Genomic DNA, 23,658 nt, shown 5'->3' on the forward strand with positions numbered 1-23,658 from the left:
ACATCTTAACTGTCATCTCTTATCCGAAGCTTTCAGTTTGATTCAAAGTGAACTGTCTCTCTCAGGGCTTCGAAGGAGAACCCGTCTCTACCAGAGAAGAAGAAATCCAGCCTCTGGCAGTTGTAAGCTCCTCTTTTCTTTTCACTTCATCTCTGAAATACCAACCGCAGCGTGATGTCTTTGTTTTCTATGTTTCATCTTGCTTTTCTTTTGTATTCCATGTTGTATGTTTTTATTTATTCTCCAGGATGTAGGTAAATCGTTGACATGTTAACATGGTGACTCGGTTTTTCAATGTTTTCATCTTGACAACACACTCTTAACAGAGGAGAGCGAGCCAGTAAACAAAGACTCTGATCTCAGATCTGAACTGCTTTACTTTCACAACTGTCTTTAAATCTTTATGAAACGATTGAGTCACGATAGGAGCTTAAGTGAGAGCTGAGAATGCACCTGTTAGCTCACAGACAAACTAAACGTGATCCAGGCTCTCCTTTGTTGAGTGTCATAAGGAATGAGTGTGATTATACATTGAGGGATAACTTGGAGCAGGTTTATGGCCATGGGTTTGGGACAGTTGTTTGTAAAATGGAAACACAATCTGATCAATCCAACATCTCTCCTGCCCTGTTTCTGTTTGTCCCTCTTCACTGTGCCTGATGTTGTGATGTCTGTGTGCAGGAGGTGTGTTGAGAGGATTTCTTTAGGGAGGGAGGGAGGGAGGCAGGATAAGGGTGGGGTGTCTCGGTCTAAACAAAGCAAATGTGCTTATGTGGCTACACTCAATTATCTTTAAAAAAAAGTTATACTGTCCACTATTAAAGGAAGAATGTGCAACTTTTTGATCCCGTAGACGTCGCCCTTGAGCACCAGCATGAAACCAAAACAAACTGCTGTTTGGCGACACCTCCGCTCTCCTCCAGCGTCACACCTCCAACCCCCCTCCACTCGAGTTACACAAAGGAGTTATGAATTAGAACGCACTATAATTAAGCACCGTTAAGCGCAAGTGGTGGACAAAAGTGTCATGTGCTCGAGCTGTAATTGCCTGTGTCCTGCATTGTTGTGTTAGCAGGCTAATGTTAGCACACTTTGGTTAACTTGTAGCTTCACATTCCACATATATTGACACAGAATAACTGTGATCTAAACACACTTACATGACATCCAAATAATCAGTGAGTATGTTATTCTTCTTTTCTCTAGTCCTTGACTAAAACAGCTTTATACACAAGGCCGTCCTGTCCATGAAAACATGATGTAAACACGACTCCGACAACAAAACAGCCAGCGAGACTCAGGCTTCTCACTCATTGTAGACAGTCATGACTCAGAGACATGTACAGAGGTATACTTGATTTCTGCTATATTTATGTGTAAAATGTTGCATATTCTTCCTCTAACTGGTTAGTTGGAAACAGACTTATATAATAAATGTCAGCTGTACCATACATACCAGGTATGTTAAATCTTGTGTGCTACTTTAGACTTAGTGGGGAAACAGAAAGTGTTATTGTCCAGGCCTGTTTTGCTGCGTGTTGTTGACTAACGTCCCAGTCGATGCACCACATTAACCCTGCACTCCCTGCTCTCCAGCATTCAAACTGCCAGTCGGGTCTTTACAAGTTAACAGGAACGTGTATTTCAGTTTCTGATTGCTACCCGTGTGAAAGCTGGTATGGTGTGTAAGCATGGGACAGTTTGGTGTCCTTAATCGTTTGACCCAACCTCTGCTGCCGGAGCTACTGCTTGTGTCCACCCCACTATATGTTTGTTTGTGTGCTTTCTCCCCCTCTTTCCCTTCCCACTTCCCCGCCCTTACACCTCCAGTTTCAGCCGTTTGTTTAGCTCGTCGGGCGCGGCAGCCAAGAAGCCAGCGGTGGAAGCCCCAGTGAACGTCAAGTACAACGCACCGACCTCTCAGATTCAGCCGTCCGTCAAGAAGAGGAGCAGCACTCTGCAGCAGCTGCCCAGTGACAAGAGCAAAGCCTTCGATTTCCTCAATGAGGAGTGAGTCAGTCCGAGACACTTTTAACACATGCTGTTGTTTCCTCCTCGTGCTGAGGATCTGTTTACAGTCTTAACTTAAGATATACTTATTCAAAGATAAAACAGCACAATGATGTCTTCTTTGATGTCTGTTTTTAACTAAAGAGAAACGTCACATTAAACTGCAGCATGTCCAGCTGGGAGTCACTCAAATTTCCCCGCTATTTACCATAGACTGTATCACTAGTTCGATGTACTAATGAGAACTTCAGAACAACAAAACAATCTTTTTCTGAACCACTGAAATGTAGAAGTGGTGTGACAGGCCGCATTTTTAAACATATTCTTTGACAACTTAATTGAAATTGCTGACAGCAACTATGAGTTTCTTCTATATTGTTTGGGGAAACCCAGCCTTCCAATAAAACCAACCTTTACAGTGAGCTGTTTTTTTTTTCCACAGAGTGGCGGCAGACAATGTGGTGTCCAGACGAGAGCAGAAGAGGGCTCAGTACCAGCAGGTCAAAGCCCATGTGCAGAAGGAGGACGGCAGAGTTCAGGCTTACGGCTGGAGTCTCCCTAAAAAATACAAAGTATGAAAATGACTCAAACCTGAATCAGCTCCTCTGTTTTTCCTTTTTATTAACTATGGATTGTCTGCTCCTCTTAGTTGATGGTAGATCTATAGCAAGGTGTTCTTTACTGAAACTAATGGTTGGGTTGTGTATTTTTGTTTTCAGACTAATGGTGGTCAGGCTGAGGGTAAGCTGAAGAATCTACCTGTTCCTGTCTTCCTCCGACCTCTGGATGAGAAAGATGCTTCTATGAAGGTATTTACTCCAGCTGCATGAATACATACAAATATAAATTTTAACCTTAAATCTTATAAATTTAAAATCCAAGCAGACCAGTGTTTGCATGTTCACACCGAAACTGTCCACTGAAAAACTCAGTTTTAGCCAGTAACACAAGGACAGCTACTCTAAAATCTGCATTGCAAGAATGATTTACTTTTTGTTGCCTTTTCTTTGAACGTGTTTCTGCTCTGTAACGTCTCTCTGGATAGCTGTTGTAGATTTGTCAAAGTAGTTTGATACAACCTGTCTGGATGAAGTCTGTGAAATAGTCACAAATTATAAAGTATTTTATTTAGTACTAATCTGATAGTACTTTACTTGTTGTTTTATTTTGAAATACAGTAAGGACCTTCTGGTAGATCAAATATATTCTGAATATCTCTGTTTGTCTGTGCTTCAGCTGTGGTGTGCTGCTGGTGTGAACCTCTCTGGAGGGAAAACCAGAGACGGAGGTTCTATCGTGGGAGCCAGCGTGTTTTACAGTGACGTACCCGGACCAGAGAGCCCTAAAAAGAAAATAGGATCTCAGAGCAGCCTGGACAAACTAGATCAGGAACTCAAGGTACACACACGCAGATTATTCTTTCAGTATCACAGACACTCATGGTGATAAAAGATGATGATACAGTATTTAGTAAGCTACACGCACAATGTTTTATTTTGCTGTTACAGGAGCAGCAGAAGGAGTTGCGGCAGCAGGAAGAGTTGTCGTCCCTGGTTTGGATCTGCACCAGCACCCAGTCCACAACGAAAGCTGTTGTAATCGATGCAAACCAGCCTGGACACATTCTGGAGAGCTTTTTTGTATGCAACTCCCACGTCCTCTGCATCGCCAGTGTACCAGGTCAGCAGATTAATATGGGTATCAGAGTCCACATGTAGGAAGAGAGAGTTTTTATTGACATCTCTTTGCAAGCAAATAATCTTTTCATGTCCACGTCTCCTTAAACTTCTGTGTGTGATTTCATTTAGGAGCAAGAGAGACAGACTACCCTGCTGGTGAGGAAGTACCTCCAGACTCTGAGGCAGAACCAGCAGGAGAAGGCAGCTCACAATCGACCAATAGCATCTCAGCAGGAGCAGACGACGTGCTGGGAGGCATCACTGTGGTTGGCTGTGACACTGAGGGGGCATCAGCTGTTCCTCAGACCGCAGACAGTCCAGGTAAAAGATAAAGAAACTGGATAGAGATATTTATCTTTTAATTCCATTTCTCTCAACACTAGCATGCATTCAGAGATAACCCTAACCCTGGGCCTAAAAAAAACACTGCTTGAGAGTTATTAATGAGGGGTATATTAATAACACCCTCTACTTAGTTATGCTAACCGCGCTGAAGAAGATGGTGCTGTTTTATGACACTCAGAAAACTACAACACACTACCTTAAGCAGTATATATTACGGCTTTGATAGTCGCAGGTTAAAATCTAAAGCAAATCAGCTCACAGCAGATTTATAACTCAGAGAATATACTAAATGCTTCACATAATAAATACAAACCATTAGGATGAAATAAAAAAAAATCCAATCAATCAAAAGTGAAAAGATTGTTTAAATATTTTGCTGTTATATAATATACGTTGTCCATAGTCCAACATTGATATGACAATCAAAGAAACGCAACAGAGTTTCAAACTTATTTGAAAGGGGTTTGGGCACTTCTGAGATCATTATGGAGTTGCAGTAGTTCTGTCTGTGAGGCTAATACACACTTTGTATGTCACAGGGATCTGCTGCTCAAATGTACAGTCTGTATTGGAAGTAACATTGTAAACAAACTGAGGACTTTACTAAATAATCTGATCCAATTCATCAAGAACCTCATTAAGGTTCTAAGTGTCCAAAAATCATGAACATACATATTTATGCTGGAAATAACACAATTTTGTATTAATTATTTATTCTTACCTAAAAAAAATAAAATTTAAGATATTACTGCTGAAAAAGTTGAATTCAGTGAGACATTTTGCTAACTGCTAACAGGTTTAGAGAGGCTCCTTATCTTTATTTTAAGTATTATTTTATTTTGACAAAGTCATTGTCAGCAATGAACACAGCTTCTCCTACAGAATATGTGTGCATGACTGCCATCTGCTGGTCAAAATCTCTGGATCTTTCCTGAACATCAGCAGAGAAAGATCTGAGGTCTAAGGTCTGAGTACTCATAAGTGCAGAAAGTTTCTGGTCTTTTTTTATGATTTTATTACACAGTCTAAAAGCAGGACCGAACATCTGCCGCTCTTGCGAACTTTGAGCCATTTTCCAACATTTCAAAGCTTGATAAATACTGAACAGTTTGTTGGATCAAATTGACGAGGAAAGGTAAGATATGTGATCACTGTCACATTTACGGAACCTAAGAGAAGTTTAATACAAGGATACATCAGAACATGACCACACTTCTTATTCACAACATTTGATACCTTAACTAGAAACAAGCAGAATGGTCAGAATCCATTGTTACCTACATTTATGTTCTGGCCCTTTTAACTGATAGATGATCCCTTCTACAGAATCCAAAACAGCAGAGGAAGCCACCGAGGCGACAGAGGCCAGTTCAGGCTGTGCAGACCAAAGAGAGAGCCTGAGGGGAGTCTACACAGAGCACGTCTTCACCGACCCTCTCGGAGCTCAGCTGACAGCAGAAGCTCCAGCCAACTACTCTCAGAGGTAACATCATGAAGCCCATTATCCAGCACCATGTCGTTACTCTACAGCCGGTTCAATAAAGTGGCCCATTTTATTAGAGCAACCCATTAAAAAATACACACTAAGCAACAGCATCAAGTCGCTGTAACACTGTTTATCGTCAGGTCATGAAAGTCATGCTGATGTTTGTTGGTTTGTAAATCTTAATTACAATACATTAAACCCTGTTACATCGATGGACTAATGTGTTCTGCAGGCTAGCAAAGTCTTTGGAACAAGTGATTCCAGATCTGTAAAACCTAAGCAACAGTAAAGAGTTGTGTAAGTAAATAAACCACAAACGATGACAGGAGCACTACAATTCTTTAATTTAAACAATTTGACATTATTTTCTGAAAATGAACACCCACAAAATAATGAGCCAAACCAAAATGTATGTTTAAAAAAATAATAATAATTGAATTTCCCCTCACGGGATAAATAAAGGATAAATTATTATAATTATTATTATAATTATAGAAAAATGGACAACATATTTCTAATTTCTTTCATTTAAATTGTGCATTTTTCCTGTATTTGAGATTTTTTTATTCAAATTAGCTTATTAAAAAAGGCCTCCTGATTTAAGTATGTAGTGCCCCATATCCGTCAAATCTGTACAACATTCAGTTATGTAACCTATGTAAGCTGTTGTATACAGACATGGAGTTTGCAACATCTTTTTAATCACTTTAAAGAATTACCAGGATACAAACCATGATGTCCTTCGCCCATATTGCAGTCACTCCCTGCTGCTCAGGCTTTTTCAAGATTCATGATTTTTATTTGTCACATGCTCATACAGATGTGCAGTGAAATGTTATGACTGTTCCGTGAGGTAATGCAACAAAAACACTCAAAAGTTACTCTTAGTAATTATTCTTTTAATCAGATTCAAAACCCTAAAGTGACAAAAGGCCATCATTGAGAAAAACAAAACAAGTTTGATGTGTAGGACTGCAGACTTACCTTTCTAATAAACAAAGAATAAAGACTCTAGCTCAGGGGTCTTTAACTAAAATTGAACGAGGTCCAGTTACTAAAGATTCCTTCCAACAAAGGTCCGAACCTCATAACGTCTACCTCCTAATAGCCTACCTTTGTCATCAGCACGGCATATTTCCTTATCATTTCAAAAATATTTGTTTTCAATTTCCAAATAGCTTACTTTTAAACATGGAAAACAAGTAAGACAAATAGTAACAAATATTAACATTTCAAGTAAACAAAACAGGTACATTAGGCCTACATTTCGAGTAAACAAAACAGGCATCAAAGGCCTGCATTTGAAGTAAACATTAAAAGTGCATTAGGTCTGCATTTCATTTAACATAAACAGGCACCTAATCCTCTGAATAAAACCAAAAGCCGGGCATTATCCGTTACATCTGAGAACTCATCAATGGCTAAGGATATGCATGGGGCACTCTGAACAGCCGCATCAAGCTGTGACAGTGCATCATCTGATAATATTTCGGATTTTCTGGTTGTCGTTGAAGCTGACATTGGGATTTGCTTTATTTTTTCACACAATTCATCCCTTTGTTTACCTTCAAGTAACGTCTCGGCAGCGGCGTTCAAGCACTCCTTCACAACAGTCACTGAAAGTTTTTTTATGTTGCCCCAAAATCCATGCAATCTTAAGTGAGCATTCATTTGCATGTTGCTGGCCTGTAAATGAGTGTGTGAAGAGTCGCGTAGACCTCTCATACTGAGCTCTCAGCTCGGATATTTACTTCTGACTTCTGGGGATACATTTCCTCAAAGGATCTGTGTTTGGATTCGTAATGCCGCTTAACATTCCCTCTTTTTATCAGCGCCACGGTTTCAACACATACAAGACATAAAGGTTTAGTACTGCCTTGCGGGAGAATGAACAGGTATTGGTCAGTCCATTCATTTTTAAAATTTCTGTTTTCGTGGTCAACTTTCCTAATTTTCGAGCAAGCCATTTTCTCATTCCACATTCCACATCGCTCTTCCGGTAGACAAACGATTTGATTGGCTATTTTTGAGTGACGCTATTACGCACGTGCCGCGACTGTCGGAGGGAGGGGGGGAGTGGAGGAGTGCATGATCTTCGCTCTGTGAAGATCATTACTTTTTCTCATGCTGTACTACTGACTCAGTTTTCAAATTGTATTTCAGTGAGAAATGTCTTTATTAATATAATTATGCTTTGTGTAATGAAATATAAAAAAATGAAAATTTAACTTCATTCAAAATCATGTTATTTTAAATTGGTCACAGGTCCGGATAGGACCGTGACTTGGTCCGGTCCCGGACCGCGGTCTGCCGTTTGGAGATGCCTGCTCTAGCTGGTTGAATTTAATTTGTTCACTTATTGAAAAGGATAAGGACTAAAACAAACAATCTCTCGTCATTACCACTGACTGGAGGTGTGTTGTTAACAGAGAATTGTAACAGTGGTACAAACAGTAGCTGTAATAATAATTCTTGTTGTCTCTGCTGACCAGAGAGAGCGACCTGCTGAAAGACGGAGTGAGTTCAAACTCCAGTGCCGAGGAGCAGGACCTGATGAGAGAAGAGGCTCAGAAAATGAGCAGCGTTCAGCCCACGATGTGGCTGGGTGCACAGAACGGATGGTGAGCGTCATATGTTTCTTCTGCCCTGCAATACTGAGATGTATGGACAGTGTTCAAGTAATTCAGATGATTGAGAAAAACCTGCTGTGATTCTAGTGTGTACGTCCACTCCTCTGTGGCTCAGTGGAAGAAGTGCCTGCACTCCATAAAGCTGAAGGACTCTGTGCTGGGTATAGTGTAAGTACATAGAATGATTTATACATAACTTCAATCTCACTCTCGTTTTGCTTCATGCTTTGATGTTTGAATACATTCATTTGTCTCCAACAGACATGTGAAAGGGCGCGTGCTGGTCGGCCTCTCTGACGGCACTTTAGCAATCTTCCACAGAGGAGAGGGTGAGGACTTATGTTGTGTTCTGTTCACATTAAACAAGTCAAATCAACCTGATCTGTAAATGTATTTCTTATCTTTGTTTCGATCAGATGGACAGTGGGACCTGACCAACTACCACCTGTTAGACCTGGGCAGACCTCACCACTCCATCCGCTGCATGACTGTAGTGCATGACAAGGTGTGGTGCGGCTACAGGAACAAGATCTACGTGGTTCAGCCCAAAGCAATGAAGATAGAGGTAAAGGAAAAGTGGATTTTGGCTCAAATCTTCTTATGCACATTAGTGTGTTCAATGCAGAGTTCAGCAGGGCGAGAAAACATAGATCCACACCTGCCATTTACAAAACTCCTTTAAATAACAATCCATCCAGCCCCCCCAATCACAGTCGATATTAGGCGAGCGGCAGGGTACACTCTGGACTGATTGCCAATCAATCACGGCGGACGTACAGACACAGATCCAGGCACACTTACATCCACACCTACGGGCAAATTAGAGCCAATTAACAATTAACCTAGTGACTGTGGGAGGAAACCGGTGTACCTGGAGGGAACCCAGGCATGCACGGGGAGAACATGCAAGCTCCATGCAGACAGTCCCCGTCTGATGGGGATTCGTATCAGGCACCTTCTTCACCCCCCTTCCCCGCACACAATCAGATCAAAAACCCACTATTTTTTTTTTTTTTTTTTTTTTTTTTAGTCCATGAAAAGTCAATTAAATCAGAAATATCTTCTTGTTGTCTTACACTTTGTCATATCTGCTTCTTCTCAGAAATCATTTGATGCCCACCCTCGTAAGGAAAGTCAGGTACGTCAGCTGGCCTGGGACGGGGACGGTATCTGGGTTTCCATCAGACTGGACTCCACTCTCAGGCTGTTCCACGCTCACACCTTCCAGCACCTTCAGGACGTCGACATCGAGCCCTACGTCAGCAAGATGCTCGGTCTGTTGACTCTTTCAATGTTATCTATCCTTTACTAAACACAAAGATTCTCATCAGGAGCTGACAGACTGTTGTTCATTTTCTGAGATTTAGTTTTTTGAACGTGTTCTTTTATACAATTTTTTTTTTCAGGTACGGGGAAACTGGGCTTTTCATTTGTGAGGATTACAGCTCTAATGGTGTCATCTAATCGTCTGTGGATCGGCACTGGGAATGGTGTCATCATCTCCATCCCCCTGACAGACAGTGAGTGTAGGAGCGACCTTGATTTATTTTTCACGCTATGCTCTTCAAAGTGCTTCAAACACCTTAACTGAGAATTATGGTTCGACTCTTCCACGCCTGTCCTTCTCTTTTCTCAAACTTACTAATTTCCATTTGCAGCCAACAAGACAACCCAGGCAGCAGGAAACCAACCGGGAAGTGTAGTTCGTGTCTATGGTGACGACATGACGGACAAAGTGACAGCTGGGACGTTCGTTCCTTACTGCTCCATGGCTCACGCTCAGCTCTGTTTCCATGGTCACAGAGATGCCGTCAAGTTCTTCACTGCTGTCCCAGGTAAAAAGAAAGCCAGGCTGGATGCTCAGTTGTCCCTTTTTATTCATAAGTCATTTACAAGTCTAGGTCTACAATGTCTCTATAACATCTATGCCCGACTCGGCGAGACCAATTTGATTTGACTTCAGTATGAAAGAACTTCAGTCTGTGTGAAAAACTAAGCTCAAAGTCGTAGAAGAGCATCAGAGAGACACTGGGACTCATTCACTGATATCTTCTCAAAAATGTTCTTAGGTTTTTTCTAAGTTGTACTTCAGAAGATTTCCAAGAAGACTCTCCGTTCTTAAAGGACTGACTTGTTAGCAGCTGTGTTCTCATCTCCTTGTGTTCGTTAAAGTGCGTTCCTGTAGATTCCCGCCCACTAATGCCCATAAAAGGACATGAGTGCAGCATCCTGCAGACACAGAAACACATGCTGGTAGCCACAAATAAAGTTGTGGAGATGCCTATCGAAGGGCTGAAGACGGTGATGAATGTGTACAACTGGATTAGTTAATACTGATGGTCACTTTACAAGGCAGCCTCAGTGTGAATGGGTGTGAATCTGGTAGGTGTGACCTGCGGTGAAAAAAGCGTTTAGAATAGTCAGAAGCTCATGTGCATTTCAAAATTTACCATTTACAATTTAAAGAGGACATGTTATACCCCTTTTTCTACCTTTTCAAACAGTCCCCCTGTGGTCTAAATGAAACATCTGTGCTGTGCTTTGGTCAAAATATAACATGAATCAAGCACCAGAGGAGGTTTGTGACCCTGTATAAACCAGCTCTCTCAGAACGCTCTGTTTTTGTGTGTGTGTCTCTTTAAATGCAATGAGCCCCCCCCTGAGTTTTCCCAGTAGACATCACTCCTCTGTAGCGAGAATAAAAATGGCGGAACTGCACAAAAGTTTTGTTCTAAGCTGGGGGTGGAGTCCATAGGTGGAGATACCAGGGGAGGGGAGGGTCATTTTTTTACCAGAATCCCACTGTGACATCACAAGGAGAGCAAATTTGAAACGGAAAGACTTATGCAGACCACAAACAAAGGACTGGATGGGTTCATTTCACATTTTGTGGGTCAGTAGGCACTCAGGTTACCCAAATATATGTTCAAAAACACTGTCAAGGTGGGTTTTTTACATTATGTCCCCTTTAAACAAATCTTTGTACTTTCTGTTGGACACAAAAGAGTTGTGCTTTTACGTTTTCCTCCCAATCACTAATATAGGAAGGGAATTATTGTTGAGTAGTGGCAAATGAGACTCCTCTTATCAGCAGGCCCTGGGTGTGTATTAATTGTAATGACCTGTTTGCATATCAGATTATTTAATAACTCTTTAGAACTAATGGACCATAGAGCAGGGATCTCATTCTAATACAGTATTACGCTCAGAAGTCTCCACTAGAAAAACACAATCTGGACTTGTTTGTTGTTCAGTTTGTGGCTCTGTGCTCTCAGGTCATGCGCTCCCATCTGCGTCCTGTGGAGGGGAAACAGTTGGTGACAAAGCGACAGATGCCGCAACTCAGGAAGAAACCAAGTCTGTGTTGGTAATGAGCGGAGGAGAAGGCTACATCGACTTCAGGATGGGTATGTTTAATACATGTAACTGAGGAAAACACCCCGCTAACTACCCTCCAGCAGGTGTGGAGACCAACGTGATGTCTGTTTGTCTTTAGGTGATGAGGATGGCGAGGCGGAGGACGGAGAGGCCCCCCGCATGAAACTGCAGCCCTCCCTGGCTAAAGCCGAGCGCAGCCACCTCATCGTCTGGCAGATCATGGCCAGCGAGGGCTGAACTCTGACCCCAGACCCCTGAGGCCTGATTTGCCTTTTTCTCTTGCTGTGGAGGGATGAGTTCATGTGGACGACTCTGCTCTGCTGGCACGAGTTTAATCAGCACTTTTTTTCTTCCTCAAACCTGAACAAAAAAGAAACAAGCAAAAGCTTCTCTCAGAGCTATCAGTCCTAAAATGGACTGGTGCAGTGCAAACAGAAAGACACAAAAACTGCATGATATGGATTTATTTTTGACTTGTTTTGTCTTTTGTTTTGTTTGTTTTTTACTTTATGATTTCACCCCGTCATAACACCTCTATCTCCTTTTAATATTATTTAAGCTCTTATGAAAACAGAAATTTTGTTTTTTCATTTTGTTCAGCACAGAATGAATTTTCCTCCTGACATCTTCAGGTTCCCTTCAGTCAATTCGATGCATGCTCATACTGGACTTGACTTGATTCTGAATCAGCTGGTCAAAACATGAAATAATCATTCGTGAGCTCCATGTTGCCCTTTAAGTCAAGTCAAAGTGGGGCAGTCATGTCTGGGAGCCAGTCAGGTTTCACTCTTAATAATGTTTCATGTTGTTTTAGTTCATTTGAGAACTTGGCTTTTGATTGTATGTAATATATATTTAATAGATTGCCGGTTGTCTCTACTGTAGGTCCGGATTTGATTTAAGTCCAGTGCAGTACATCAGATTTATAGGTAGCACCCGTTGGCGCAGAGGATGGCACAAAACGTATCTAAATGTACAAGATGACAGAAATATGCCCAGTTTATGCCTCTCATGTGTATGTAACCAGTTCAATTCCAGAAACAGAATATCTGCTTTGCAGTGTTTTGAAAAATCACAAAGGATTATTTAATATGATTGCACTGATCTGAAGCTTTTCCCAGAATCTTTGAAGACACTTCTGACCATCCTGATGCAGAAATATTCTATCTGTGTTAATGCATTAACTTACAGTCATGGTCTTTAGGCTGACTATTAGCATGGCTGTCAGTGTCAGCGTCTGTAACTCAGTCCACCTCAGACTTAAATCATGAAATTATTGTCAGTAGGTCCTGACCGATAAGCAATTTTTGGTGCAGATACCGATATTGGTATTGGGGAGGAATAAATAATCCAATACCGATATATTGGCCGATATCTTACTTAGATCTATGTTCGATCTTTAGAGATAGATATATATTTATATGTAAACTCATTTGTTGCGTTGATCCCTTACGTGCAGTTATCAAAAACTTGTGGAAAAGATAAATAACATAAGATGGTCACTCAACTGGAAAGTAACTGTTCATGTATGTGCACACCGCTTGACACTCTGGAGAGTGATAATGTTTGTAATCCATATAGCGCCCTCTGCTGGTGAAAGAGAACCACTAGTGTAATCCGATGAAACTCAAAATTAAATTCTGTTGTACTGGTAGAGAAATGTAGAATCGGTGCATATCTTTGATAAAATTAGCCGATACCGATAGTCACTGGATATGCTAATATCGGCCGGCAGATTAATCGTCGAGCTCTAATTGTCAGGTCAAAATATCACTTACTCCAACACTTTACCAGCTGAACTACGACATTACCACCAGCTTCATCTGTGCTTTATTATTCCTAATGAGCAGATGTTTACATTATACATGTTGAACATCAAAATGTTGGCACTGTTGTGAACATGGTAGCATGCTGACCTTAGAATTTAGCTTAAAGCTAAGTATAGCCTCAAAGAGTGGAGAGCGTGACAGTAGACTTGTGTTCAAAGATGAGCAGGTAATTATCTTTCATTAAATAAGATGTGTGACCGTGTTGAACATAATGATAAAACATCAGAGGCACAAACTGTGGGCTAAAGAACTCAAGAATATGTTCACGAACATCAAATATAACATTAGAAGCAGCAGCGCCTTCTTTATTTAGAACTATAATGTAAACCCTATTTTCCATTGAGTTATCTTTGGTCCCAGTGCTGAAAGACTGACAGACAACAGACTATTTAATGAAATATCATTTAAGGTTCCTGTCTTCTGTCCATCCTCTGCTCTTAGTTTGCTCAGCAGCTCCCGCTTGTAGACACTCAAAAAAAAAAAATCTGCCTTATGTATCAGGGGTTGGAAGGACTATCTGACTATCTCAAGTGTGAAAAAGTATTTATTTTTCCTCAGAAGAATGTGTTTGTTACCAAAGGATAAAGACCGATAGTTTGGCACATGCTGAAACACTTTACCAGTGTCTCCTCTGGAATGGCACTTTTAGAGCAGCATGTTTGAGTCTGCCTCCATGTAGATAGGAAAACAAGCTTTTGTAAAAGAAATCCTCGTGTAAAGATAAGATATATTTTTAAACTTTCATATTAGGACATGAAAATATTTTTCATGGAGCGAGAGAAGAGAAAGTGCAGGACCTGTTTCTATGAGAAGATTATAAAAAAGAAAGCCACTCTGAGGGTTGCATAAACCCCGCCCCCTCTAATCCTCCTCTTGACATTTAGGGGTCACAATTGTAACTTTGACATTTCCGGTTTTGCAGCGCTGCTTCTGGCTGCCCCGTTTGTACAGAATGATGAAGTTTATTTGACAATATCTCCTCTTGATTTGCAATCTGATTTTTCAGAACAATAGTTTTAAGTCTATTTTTTATGAACTTTTTTTCATTCTGATGTCTTTAGAGTGCACAAAATGTTCGAACTGTTTGCAACATGAGAGTGTGTTTCTGGCCTCTGTACCAGTACACTGCACTGGTATGTTTTTGTTTTTGTCCTCTTTGTATTGAACAGTGTCAGAGGAGGCGTTTCCTCATCGTGTGTATGTGTGCACGTGTGTGTATGTGTCTGTCTTCTCTCCAAGAGAGGAGTGAAATATCGTTGCAGTTTAGCCATTACAGTATTTATTTCCAACGATTGAGCCTTTGCAATTCAGAATGTAACTTTGTACATTGAATATGAATTATATATATGATGAATTATGTATGAAACATGAAAATGGCTTGGGTTTAAAGTTTTGACAACAGTTAACTGCTGTTGCATTATTATGAATTTGTTTTGTAAAGGATAACCTGACTCAGCTATGCACAATGTCTGTGAGGGGAGGGGGCTTCAGACCTGTTAACTCTGCAGCCTGTCCACAGCCTGAATTAATCAGTTTTATATAATGTAGGAGTTCTGAGTGCAGTGAGCGACTTCATCCCACCACAGCATGATGGAGTCTCATCCTCCTCCACAGGTCCCCGTCATCCCCTCTTATCTGCAGAAATGTCATTAACTTGGCAAAGACTTCCTCTGTTCAAGCGAGAAGTACACACAGCATCTTGTACTTCTGCTGCATCTCTAGCCTTATTTTTAACAGGAAATTAAAGCAATTTTTGTGGGACACTTTTGTCTGCTTGTCAATGTTTATTTATCTTTATCACAGCTTGATTTTCAATATTGTAGAACCACAGTAAACAAGATTACCATTTTAAGGTCACATTTTACGCAAAATATTCAGAGTAGATTTTTATAAAGAAACTTCACAGACTTGTTTTGGGGAGCTCTGAGAATTATTTAAAGTTGTTGAAAAGGAGGAGAATATGCGTCCTTTAAAACCACGGCCAAACCACAAATACAATCAATCCAAGTCAAACTGAATTTTCTCAAAAGTGCTACAGCTGCAACGTGAACAAGAGTCACATTGTGGTTTTTTTCTCATTCTGTCATTTACAAATAAAACACTAACTAGATTTACTCAGAGTTATTTACCTCCATCAACCAGTACAGTACAATCCCACAGTGTTGAAAAACAATTACAAGAATACATTCAACTAAACAGGAAATGTCCCGAATCAATCATTGACAGGAGGGACATAAAATGAGAGAATGTCCTCTCTCTCTCTCTCTCTCTCTCTGTGTCTCTGCAGAGCATGTGATCGCCACAAGACCCCTCTAGGAACAGTGGACCGAGCATGAACTTATGTGAAGGGTAGAAAATATTCTGTCAGCTGGATGAGAAAATGGAAACCAGTTGCATGAGAATTCCCTCTGAGCTTCGCTGAATTATCAAGTCCTTTGGAGTGGGACCAAGATGAGGTCCAGGTGACCTTGACCTTTTAATGTTTGACCCCCCCAAAATGTAATCAGTTATACTTTGTGTCAAAGTAGCACGTGTGCCAAATGTCCAGATATTACCTTCAGAGGCTGCTGAAATGTTCACAGGAACGTGATGGCTAGAAAAGTATTTTTTCAGGACGTCATATTGACACAATGACGTTGATCTTTGATATTTCTGAGCAAGAAAATCGTAATTTTATATTATTGAGCTGTATTGACACATACACTCCTGAAAAAGCTTAAAAAGTGTAAGGGGAGGGGGGGGGGGGGTTGTTGCAACAAACAAGTGAAAAAAAGAACATGCTGGAGAAAGTATGAAGCAGCTTCACAATGTGCACAAGTATGTGATATAAACGTCGTCACACCAGCCCACTCACTCACTTGTTTTTCATGAATATTTGTTGCTGCTTTCGCACATCGAAATTGGCTGTGTGCATTCACACATGCAGCTCAACCCAAAAATGTCAGAAGATTTTTCTGAGTTTTGCGCAGGAAAACAGATTTAGTCCCTCTTGTGTGAAATGGTGTCATAGCAAGCTGAACATGCTTTTGGAGGGATCATAGTGAACTTTTACCATCAAATTCAAAAGAGTTTGTCCATTTGATATTTCAATATTTATTTGTATTTCTGGTGTTGGTGTGGAAGCATCATAAATTAAATCTGTCCCATGGCATGACTTCAGAATAAGCTGAATTAGATACTTGAAATGTCGTTTTTAAAAATTAAAGAGGCAAATAATCAGTAATTTATTTCAAACATGAGAGGATAGCACAGCTGATCTGAAGGTGTTTAAAAGTGGTTTATTAAACAGAGCTTGGTCTGACACAGGTACATAACAAAAATCCTGCTTTTCTTTTACCATGTTTTTTTTTTGTCATCACGTGTAGATGTGGCTTCCCCTCCAAACCCCATCATGCATCACATCCCAGGTTTGATGCACACACACCTACACAAGTGTTCTTGATCAACACTAGGTGGCGTGTTTGAACTACATAGCAGTAGTCTTTAGCCAGCGAGTTCATTAGAAGGACAAAAGCACCCCTCCCCCGCCTATGATTGGTCCACCACTGTTCTATTCAGGGCCGTGGTTTCAGCCTGTTGAATGAGGCTGAACGAGTGCTTAGCAGGCTGACAGACAAACAGAGGGGCTTTAACCTCATCCCAAGCTCTTAGCTGAACACCTGGCTGTCATGGATCACAGTGATGATGGTAGACAAAGAGGTTAAGTAACACGACAGATCACCGAGTGGTGTGTCTGTGTTGTGCAGTTTGCACGGCAGAGATGTCACTTGATTACCTGTTGTTACCCCATGTTGTATCACATTATCGATTAACCATCAGACATTTAGACTAAACAAGTATTTGTGGTTTTATGTTAAATCGTTTCTAAGATTTTTTCACTGTTCCACAATTATTTTTGCACAGATTGAAGAGATTCAAAATGATAAAAATGTGAGACTTTTTACAATAATTACGATAATAACTTTATCTGTAGACTAAGGAGCCCCTGAATATCCTGTGTGCACAAGTTAGATGGTATCTGATGTGCACAAGATAATACCTTGTGAGCACAAGTTGATAGCATTAAGTATTAAGACAAGGAGAGTAGGATACAGCTTGCCCAGGCTTATCTAAAGGTGGGTGAGAGTGTATGCTGCATGTATGTCAAATCACTTTGTAAACCTGTGTGTTCTAAACTGCAGTACGATGGAGCCCCTGATGTCCCAAAAAGTAAAAAAATGAATAAATATTGTGCACACACATTATTATCTTATGTGCACAAGATCACTGTCTTGTTCGCACAAGTTATCATCTAACTTGTGCGCGCAAGATCATTATGTTTGGAGTCACAGCTCACAGGCGTACTCAGACTTCCAGAGACCCCCTGCTGGGTCACCTTACACAGACCAACTCTCTCCAAGTGTAAATAAAAATGAATAGAATTTGTTAAGATAATTCATTAAGATGGCAATTAATTGAAATAAAATAAACAAAAACAGGGTAACGAACATATTTACACATATTAATAACAAACTGTTTCCTTAACTTCTCTGACACACATTCAAAACATCAACAGTGAACTAAGTAGCAGCAGAAAAAGTGAAAGAAAGTCTAAAAAACGTAAAGACTAAAGTTGCTAAATTAGCTTACATTAGCCACTATTAGCTTAGCCTGGTCACCAGATAAGTAAGACATGTGAAAGTCTCTGAGTGTTGATCAAGGCTGTGTTTTTATATTTATAAATATTTCATGTATGAGATTCGTTTTTCTCATTAAAACGGTCCAGAGAAAAAGTTGAAGTATAAAATAACTGAGTCTCCCATTCAGATGATTTTGTCAAACAAATAGCATTTAAAAAGCTATTAAACAATAATCATACTTATGAGACTGAACTGCCCACGTTCAAAAACCCAGAGCGTTAACTCCTGCTCATGTCTTCAGATTTTTTGATGACTTCCAAACAAGTTTAGAAAGGTCACAATCATTTATACCACTCTAACTAACATGAGAAAAATATCCTCGGCTAGTTTACATAACCCTAATGGAACCATTTCACAGACTCTGCTGTTATGTAAGCAAGCCAGATGGCAGCTCCAGGGTCGTACATGGGGGTGGAGGGGTGGGGTGGTGGCGGTGGGAGGGGTGGGAGGGGGGTTACCCGGGTCCCACAACAACCATAACCTCTTGATCCTGTAGAGGAAACGGCTGCCAAGGATGCTCCAGGTGAACTGGCCTACTAATACGTCTGCAAATGTCTGTTTACAGTAACACAGCTCTGAGGTAAATGCTGTAAAAGGGGTGTGTGTGTGTGTGTGTGTGTGTGTGTGTGTGTGTGTGTGTGTGTGTGTTTGTGTTTGTGTGTATATATTTCACAGAAGGTCACACGGGTGTAATGAGTTGGGTGCTGACTTTGCCTAATGCCACATTTTCACCACGAGCAGGCACGAGGTAGAAATAGCTGCTCGCAGAAATTCTCCCTCTCCTCAAGACAGATTTGCTGCGATGCGTCTATTCAGCATGAATCATGGGTAACGCACAAATGCTCACACACTTCAGAGAGGGTAAAACAACACACACCTTTGAGTGATGTCGCCTGCGTTGTGTGTCACAGCCCTCGTCTGCTCTGTCATCTCAGCTGGCTTGACACAGTCTTCCCTGGTGCAGGATAAACACACAGCTGGAGTCCCCTCAGACACACACACACACACACACACACACACACAAACAAACGCATCTACAGAACTATTTCTGTCCTCTCATTATTTCTCATCATTTTTTTCACGTTCCACCCTCCTGCTTCCTCTTTGTCATTCCCCTCTGTTTGTTTTCCTCACATGATGCAAGGACCCCCGTCCTCTGACGATCATCTCTGTCACCAGAGGGGTTTGTGTCTCTTTGTGCGAGAGTGTGTGTCTCTTAGATCTCTTAGAACCGAGCTGACAGAATATGTGAAGCTGTTAAGAATCCTAAAACGCCACCTTCAGCACACATAACTATTTGGCCTACATTGATCCAACATATGAGAATTTTTAAAAACTAGAGTAAAATATACAAACACATTTTTTCTTGCTTTTATTTCTCATAAAGTCAAAGTTATATAAATAAGTTAAAGGAAGAATGTGCGACTTTTTGATCAGTAGATGTCGCCTTTGAGCACCAGCACCAAATCAAAACAAACTGATGTTTGGTGACACCTCTGATATTCTGAAGCCTCCGCTCTCCTCCAGCGACACACCTCCAAACCCTACTCAAGTTCGCAAGGAGTTATCAAATAGAAAGCTCCATAATTAAACACCATTAAGCACAAGTGATGAACAAAATTGTCCTTTGCTTGAGCTGCAATCACCTGTGACCTGGATTCTTGTGTTAGCAGGCTAATGTTAGCACTCTTTGGTTAACTCGTAGCTTTATATTGCAAATAAATTGACACAGAATAACTGTGATCTAAAGACGCTTACGTGACATTCAAATAAGCAGTGAGTTTGTTTTTCTTCTTTTCTCTAGTCCTTGACTTAAACAGCTTTACACACAAGGTCGTCCCTTCCATGTAAACATGATGTGAACACGGCTCTGACAACAACAAGGACCATGCTAGTTTTCAAAAATGACCAACCCTGCCTTTAATGTGTTAATATTTTTTTAATGATTCAATTAAATAAAACATTTTGATTTATAAGTAATAAAGCATGAGTTTTTAAATCACAGACTGATTACCAGTGAGTGCTTTCTGACCTTTTCTTTCTCAAGAACCATCAAAAATCAACATTTTCATATGGGCCCTAAAGGCGATCTCTTAGCTTCAAGACACTGCATGTAGTGTTGAAGGAATATTTAGGAATTATTTTTATTTGCTTAGTTGTCAAACAATTTGATGAGCTTCTTTTCAAAATTTTTGCAAATATGGAAATTAATCAGTCAATTCTTAAAACACTTTTTTTTATCAGGCAAGAATCTAAAAGCATATTCCCTGAAATTCTTTAGAATCCCAAAATGTAACCCTCAGGTTCCCAACCCGAGTCCTTACAGAGTGAGCTGCTGGCATCCCAAATGTATCTACACCTTGTTACGACCAGCCTAGGGGAAACCAGCCTTATCATAAAAGTGACCCTCTCCTTCCTCGCTCCCAATGATTAACCACAAAACAACGAATTAAACGAATGAAATAAAGGAAAAAAAGAGAAAACACAAGCATCTTGTTTAGCTCCCTCACAGAAAAACATCAGAAAATGTTAATCAAAAGAAAAAGGCTACTCTCCCCTACAGAATCAGGACTGCACAACATAAACAATAATCTCACACCAACACAGTTAACTACTGTCTCTCGTTGGAGGTGAAGAAGACGGAGGGCTACGTTCAGCTTCTTCAGCTCTCTTTTTAAAACAGGGCGCCCTCAGGTATCATCCAATACGGGCGCAGTACCAGCTTCCCTCCAATCAGAGGCTGCCGCGCACCGTCAGCGTTTCCCCCGATCAAGGATGGACACCTTCAACAGAGCACAGAGACAGACGCACAAATGAAACACAGAACACAAGGCATACCCAAAAATAACCAAACATTTTAATACAATTATGACTCTCAGTCATATCGACCTGATTTTAGTCTCTATGAAAAGTCAACTGATACTTGCTTCTAGCATCATGTTGATGAGAGATGGAGACAAAAAAGAGAGCAGGGTCAGTCCTCTTATCTGCCTGCCAAGATAATAAAAGACTAACATGAGGAGTTTATATCTATTCCATCCCTGTACAGTCAAGGTGGTAAATAAACTGTTAATATGGGTTATGTGGTCAGGCAGTGTGGGCTAAATGTATTATTTAGTGTGATTGTTACATAAAACAGAATACGATGCTTTTAATTACAGCCAAAGAGCTTCAGTAAGGACGTGTTATCTAAATGATATTCTGTAAAAGGATGCCTTTGCTGACTCAAAAGTGCGCTGATTTAAAAAAGCACAATTAAGTCGGTATAAGAAACATCAGAATAAATTGTTACAGGTGATAAGAGAGGGAGTATGATTTTTCAGAGGTTTCAGAGGTTTGACAGTTAAAAATTAAAGATGGGTTAAGGGAAGGTAAATACAAGTGCTGTGACTTCTTTTGAAAGAAAGGGGTGACCGTATTACCTGCAAAGGATTTCAAAAAACATGAGAGAGAGCATTGCTTTAAGTAGATACATCTGATTGGATGCAAGCAAAGACAATAACTGGACAGACAGGAGTTGTTAGAAAGGAAATGAAAAGATAGTTATTCCATGTGAAGAGATGAAAGAGGGGATTAAATCAAAGCCCATGTACAGCAGCGGTACATAGTTATTCATAATCAACAAATGTCATGGATCCACAAATCCTCATGATAACAGATGTTTGAATTAAAGTCATTCTCTAACATCTCACCTGTGTAATTAACAGAGCACACAGATAAGAGAGACTCATCATGTTAAAGTCACTACACATGAACACAGATTTATTTGTCTGATTAGACCACTGCTAGTATCCACGGCTATTGAGACTTTTTTTTAAACCTATAAAAGTTAAAGAAATTCGAATCAAGAATGTGTGTTGATTAAAAAACCCCAACTACGTCTAAAGTGGTGTTCAGACTGAAAATGAAGCAATTTAAAAATTGTGCAGAAGATAAAACAACACTAAATATATGCTAATTTACTCCCTGAGACACCAAATGAGCAATGCAAACCATTTTTATTACACAAAGACACACGTTGAAAAAATAATAAAGTAATATTGAGACAAAAATAATGACGCTCTATTCCCTCTAAGGAAAATCAAGAGCAATGTCAAACCACATAGGACCTCCATCCATCCATCTGTCCATCCATCAATCCATCCATCCATCTGTCCATCCATCAATCCATCCATCCATCCATCATCCATCCATTCATCCATTCATCCATCCATCCATCCGTCCATCAATCCGTCCATCATCCATCCATCCATCCATCCATCATCCATCCAGTCATCCATTCATCCATCCATCCATCCGTCCATCCATCCATTCATCCATCCGTCCATCCATTCATCTGTCCATCCATTCATCCATCCATCCATTCATCCATCCATCATTCATCCATCCTTCCGTCCATCCATCCATCAATCCATCCATCCGTCCATCCATCCATCATCCATCCATTCATCCATTCATCCATCCATCCATCCGTCCATCCATTCATCATCCATCCATTCATCCATTCATCCATCCATCCATCCGTCCATCCATTCATCCATCCATTCATCCATCCATCATTCATCCATCCTTCCGTCCGTCCGTCCATCCATCCATCCTTTAAGTATACCACTTTTCCAGTTTGGGGTCGGTGGGGGGCTGGATCTGATCCCAGCTGTCATTGGGTGAGATGAGGGGTCCGTTGATTAACAGTTTTCCAGTCAGGGCTGCACAGGACATTCACATGTTAAACATAAACAAACACTGAATTACTGCCACACTACTGAGATGTTAGTACAAATCCTCATTTGGAAAATTGGATAAAATGACTGACAGGCCACACACGAGGGTCCTTGTATAGAGTGCAATATTTGTACAGCCAAGTGGCCTGCTAAGCTCGCCTGCTGTCTGCACAGCGGAGGTGATGATAGTCAGTGGGTTGGCATTGTCTGTGCGTTCGTTTTCTTTTCTTATGGCTCCTCTGTCTGGTGCCGTGAACACTTTCAGAATGAATCTTTTGTATTTGCCCTTGCAGCTGCTCGTCTGTCAGCCCGTCTGTATGTCATTATTACAAACATTGTGAGGCAGAAAAGATTATTTCAAAATTGGTTCCCGTACTAACGTCACATGAAGAGGGCCTTTGAGGTGAGATGAGCAGGCGGGAATAAAGGTGAGAAAGGAGAAGTGAAAGAAATGTATTTTGAGAAGCAGAGTCAGCGGGCGACATGAGTCACCCTGCCCTCCCAAATGAACTATGCTCAATGGGGTCTCACACAGCCTACAGTTACACACACACACACACACGCACACATCCGTCCAACCTCCCAAAAACACTGTCCTTGCACCCTTGCTCTACACTGCACTCCAACTTTCATCCATGCATGGGTACACACGCTTAAACCAACAAGAGCTGCACTCAACCTGTCAACTGCACAAAGTGCTTTTGTGGTGCTCGTCATAGTCGTCATCCAAAGTGTAACCAAATGTAATCTAATGAGGCGCTACATGACCATGCAGCAAAAAATATTACATCTGCCTGAGTCGCTTTGATAATCAAAAAATGAGCCGCTCCCATCCTTGCAGCTTCCATTTTCAGACACATTAAACCGTGAATATCATTCTATTGAGTCTAATCCTCGGGGA

General features: G+C 40.7%; 1 protein-coding gene across 8 annotated transcripts in view; it reads left to right on the top strand.

The window, feature by feature from the left end:
• The window catches only part of spag9b (sperm associated antigen 9b), a 48,240-nt gene extending 33,120 nt beyond the window's left edge, over positions 1-15,120 (top strand). For 2 of the 8 annotated variants that reach the window (XM_061029053.1, XM_061029056.1), the window contains 17 exons: positions 66-122; positions 1,831-2,010; positions 2,453-2,582; positions 2,730-2,819; positions 3,247-3,408; positions 3,519-3,690; positions 3,819-4,010; positions 5,361-5,517; positions 8,013-8,141; positions 8,238-8,318; positions 8,412-8,479; positions 8,567-8,715; positions 9,253-9,424; positions 9,557-9,676; positions 9,809-9,985; positions 11,426-11,557; positions 11,647-15,120. In XM_061029053.1, coding sequence (XP_060885036.1) covers positions 66-122; positions 1,831-2,010; positions 2,453-2,582; positions 2,730-2,819; positions 3,247-3,408; positions 3,519-3,690; positions 3,819-4,010; positions 5,361-5,517; positions 8,013-8,141; positions 8,238-8,318; positions 8,412-8,479; positions 8,567-8,715; positions 9,253-9,424; positions 9,557-9,676; positions 9,809-9,985; positions 11,426-11,557; positions 11,647-11,765 — 2,287 coding nt within the window. In that variant the 3' untranslated portion in view covers positions 11,766-15,120. Of the gene's footprint in view, positions 1-65; positions 124-1,828; positions 2,011-2,452; positions 2,583-2,729; positions 2,820-3,246; positions 3,409-3,518; positions 3,691-3,818; positions 4,011-5,360; positions 5,518-8,012; positions 8,142-8,237; positions 8,319-8,411; positions 8,480-8,566; positions 8,716-9,252; positions 9,425-9,556; positions 9,677-9,808; positions 9,986-11,404; positions 11,558-11,646 lie in introns of all 8 variants that reach the window. The other 6 variants (XM_061029050.1, XM_061029052.1, XM_061029051.1 and 3 more) reach the window with 6 other exon arrangements.
• Positions 15,121-23,658: the final 8,538 nt, after the last annotated feature.

Source organism: Labrus mixtus, chromosome 21 (genome assembly GCF_963584025.1).
Source record: "Labrus mixtus chromosome 21, fLabMix1.1, whole genome shotgun sequence".
NCBI classification, from domain to species: domain Eukaryota; kingdom Metazoa; phylum Chordata; class Actinopteri; order Labriformes; family Labridae; genus Labrus; species Labrus mixtus.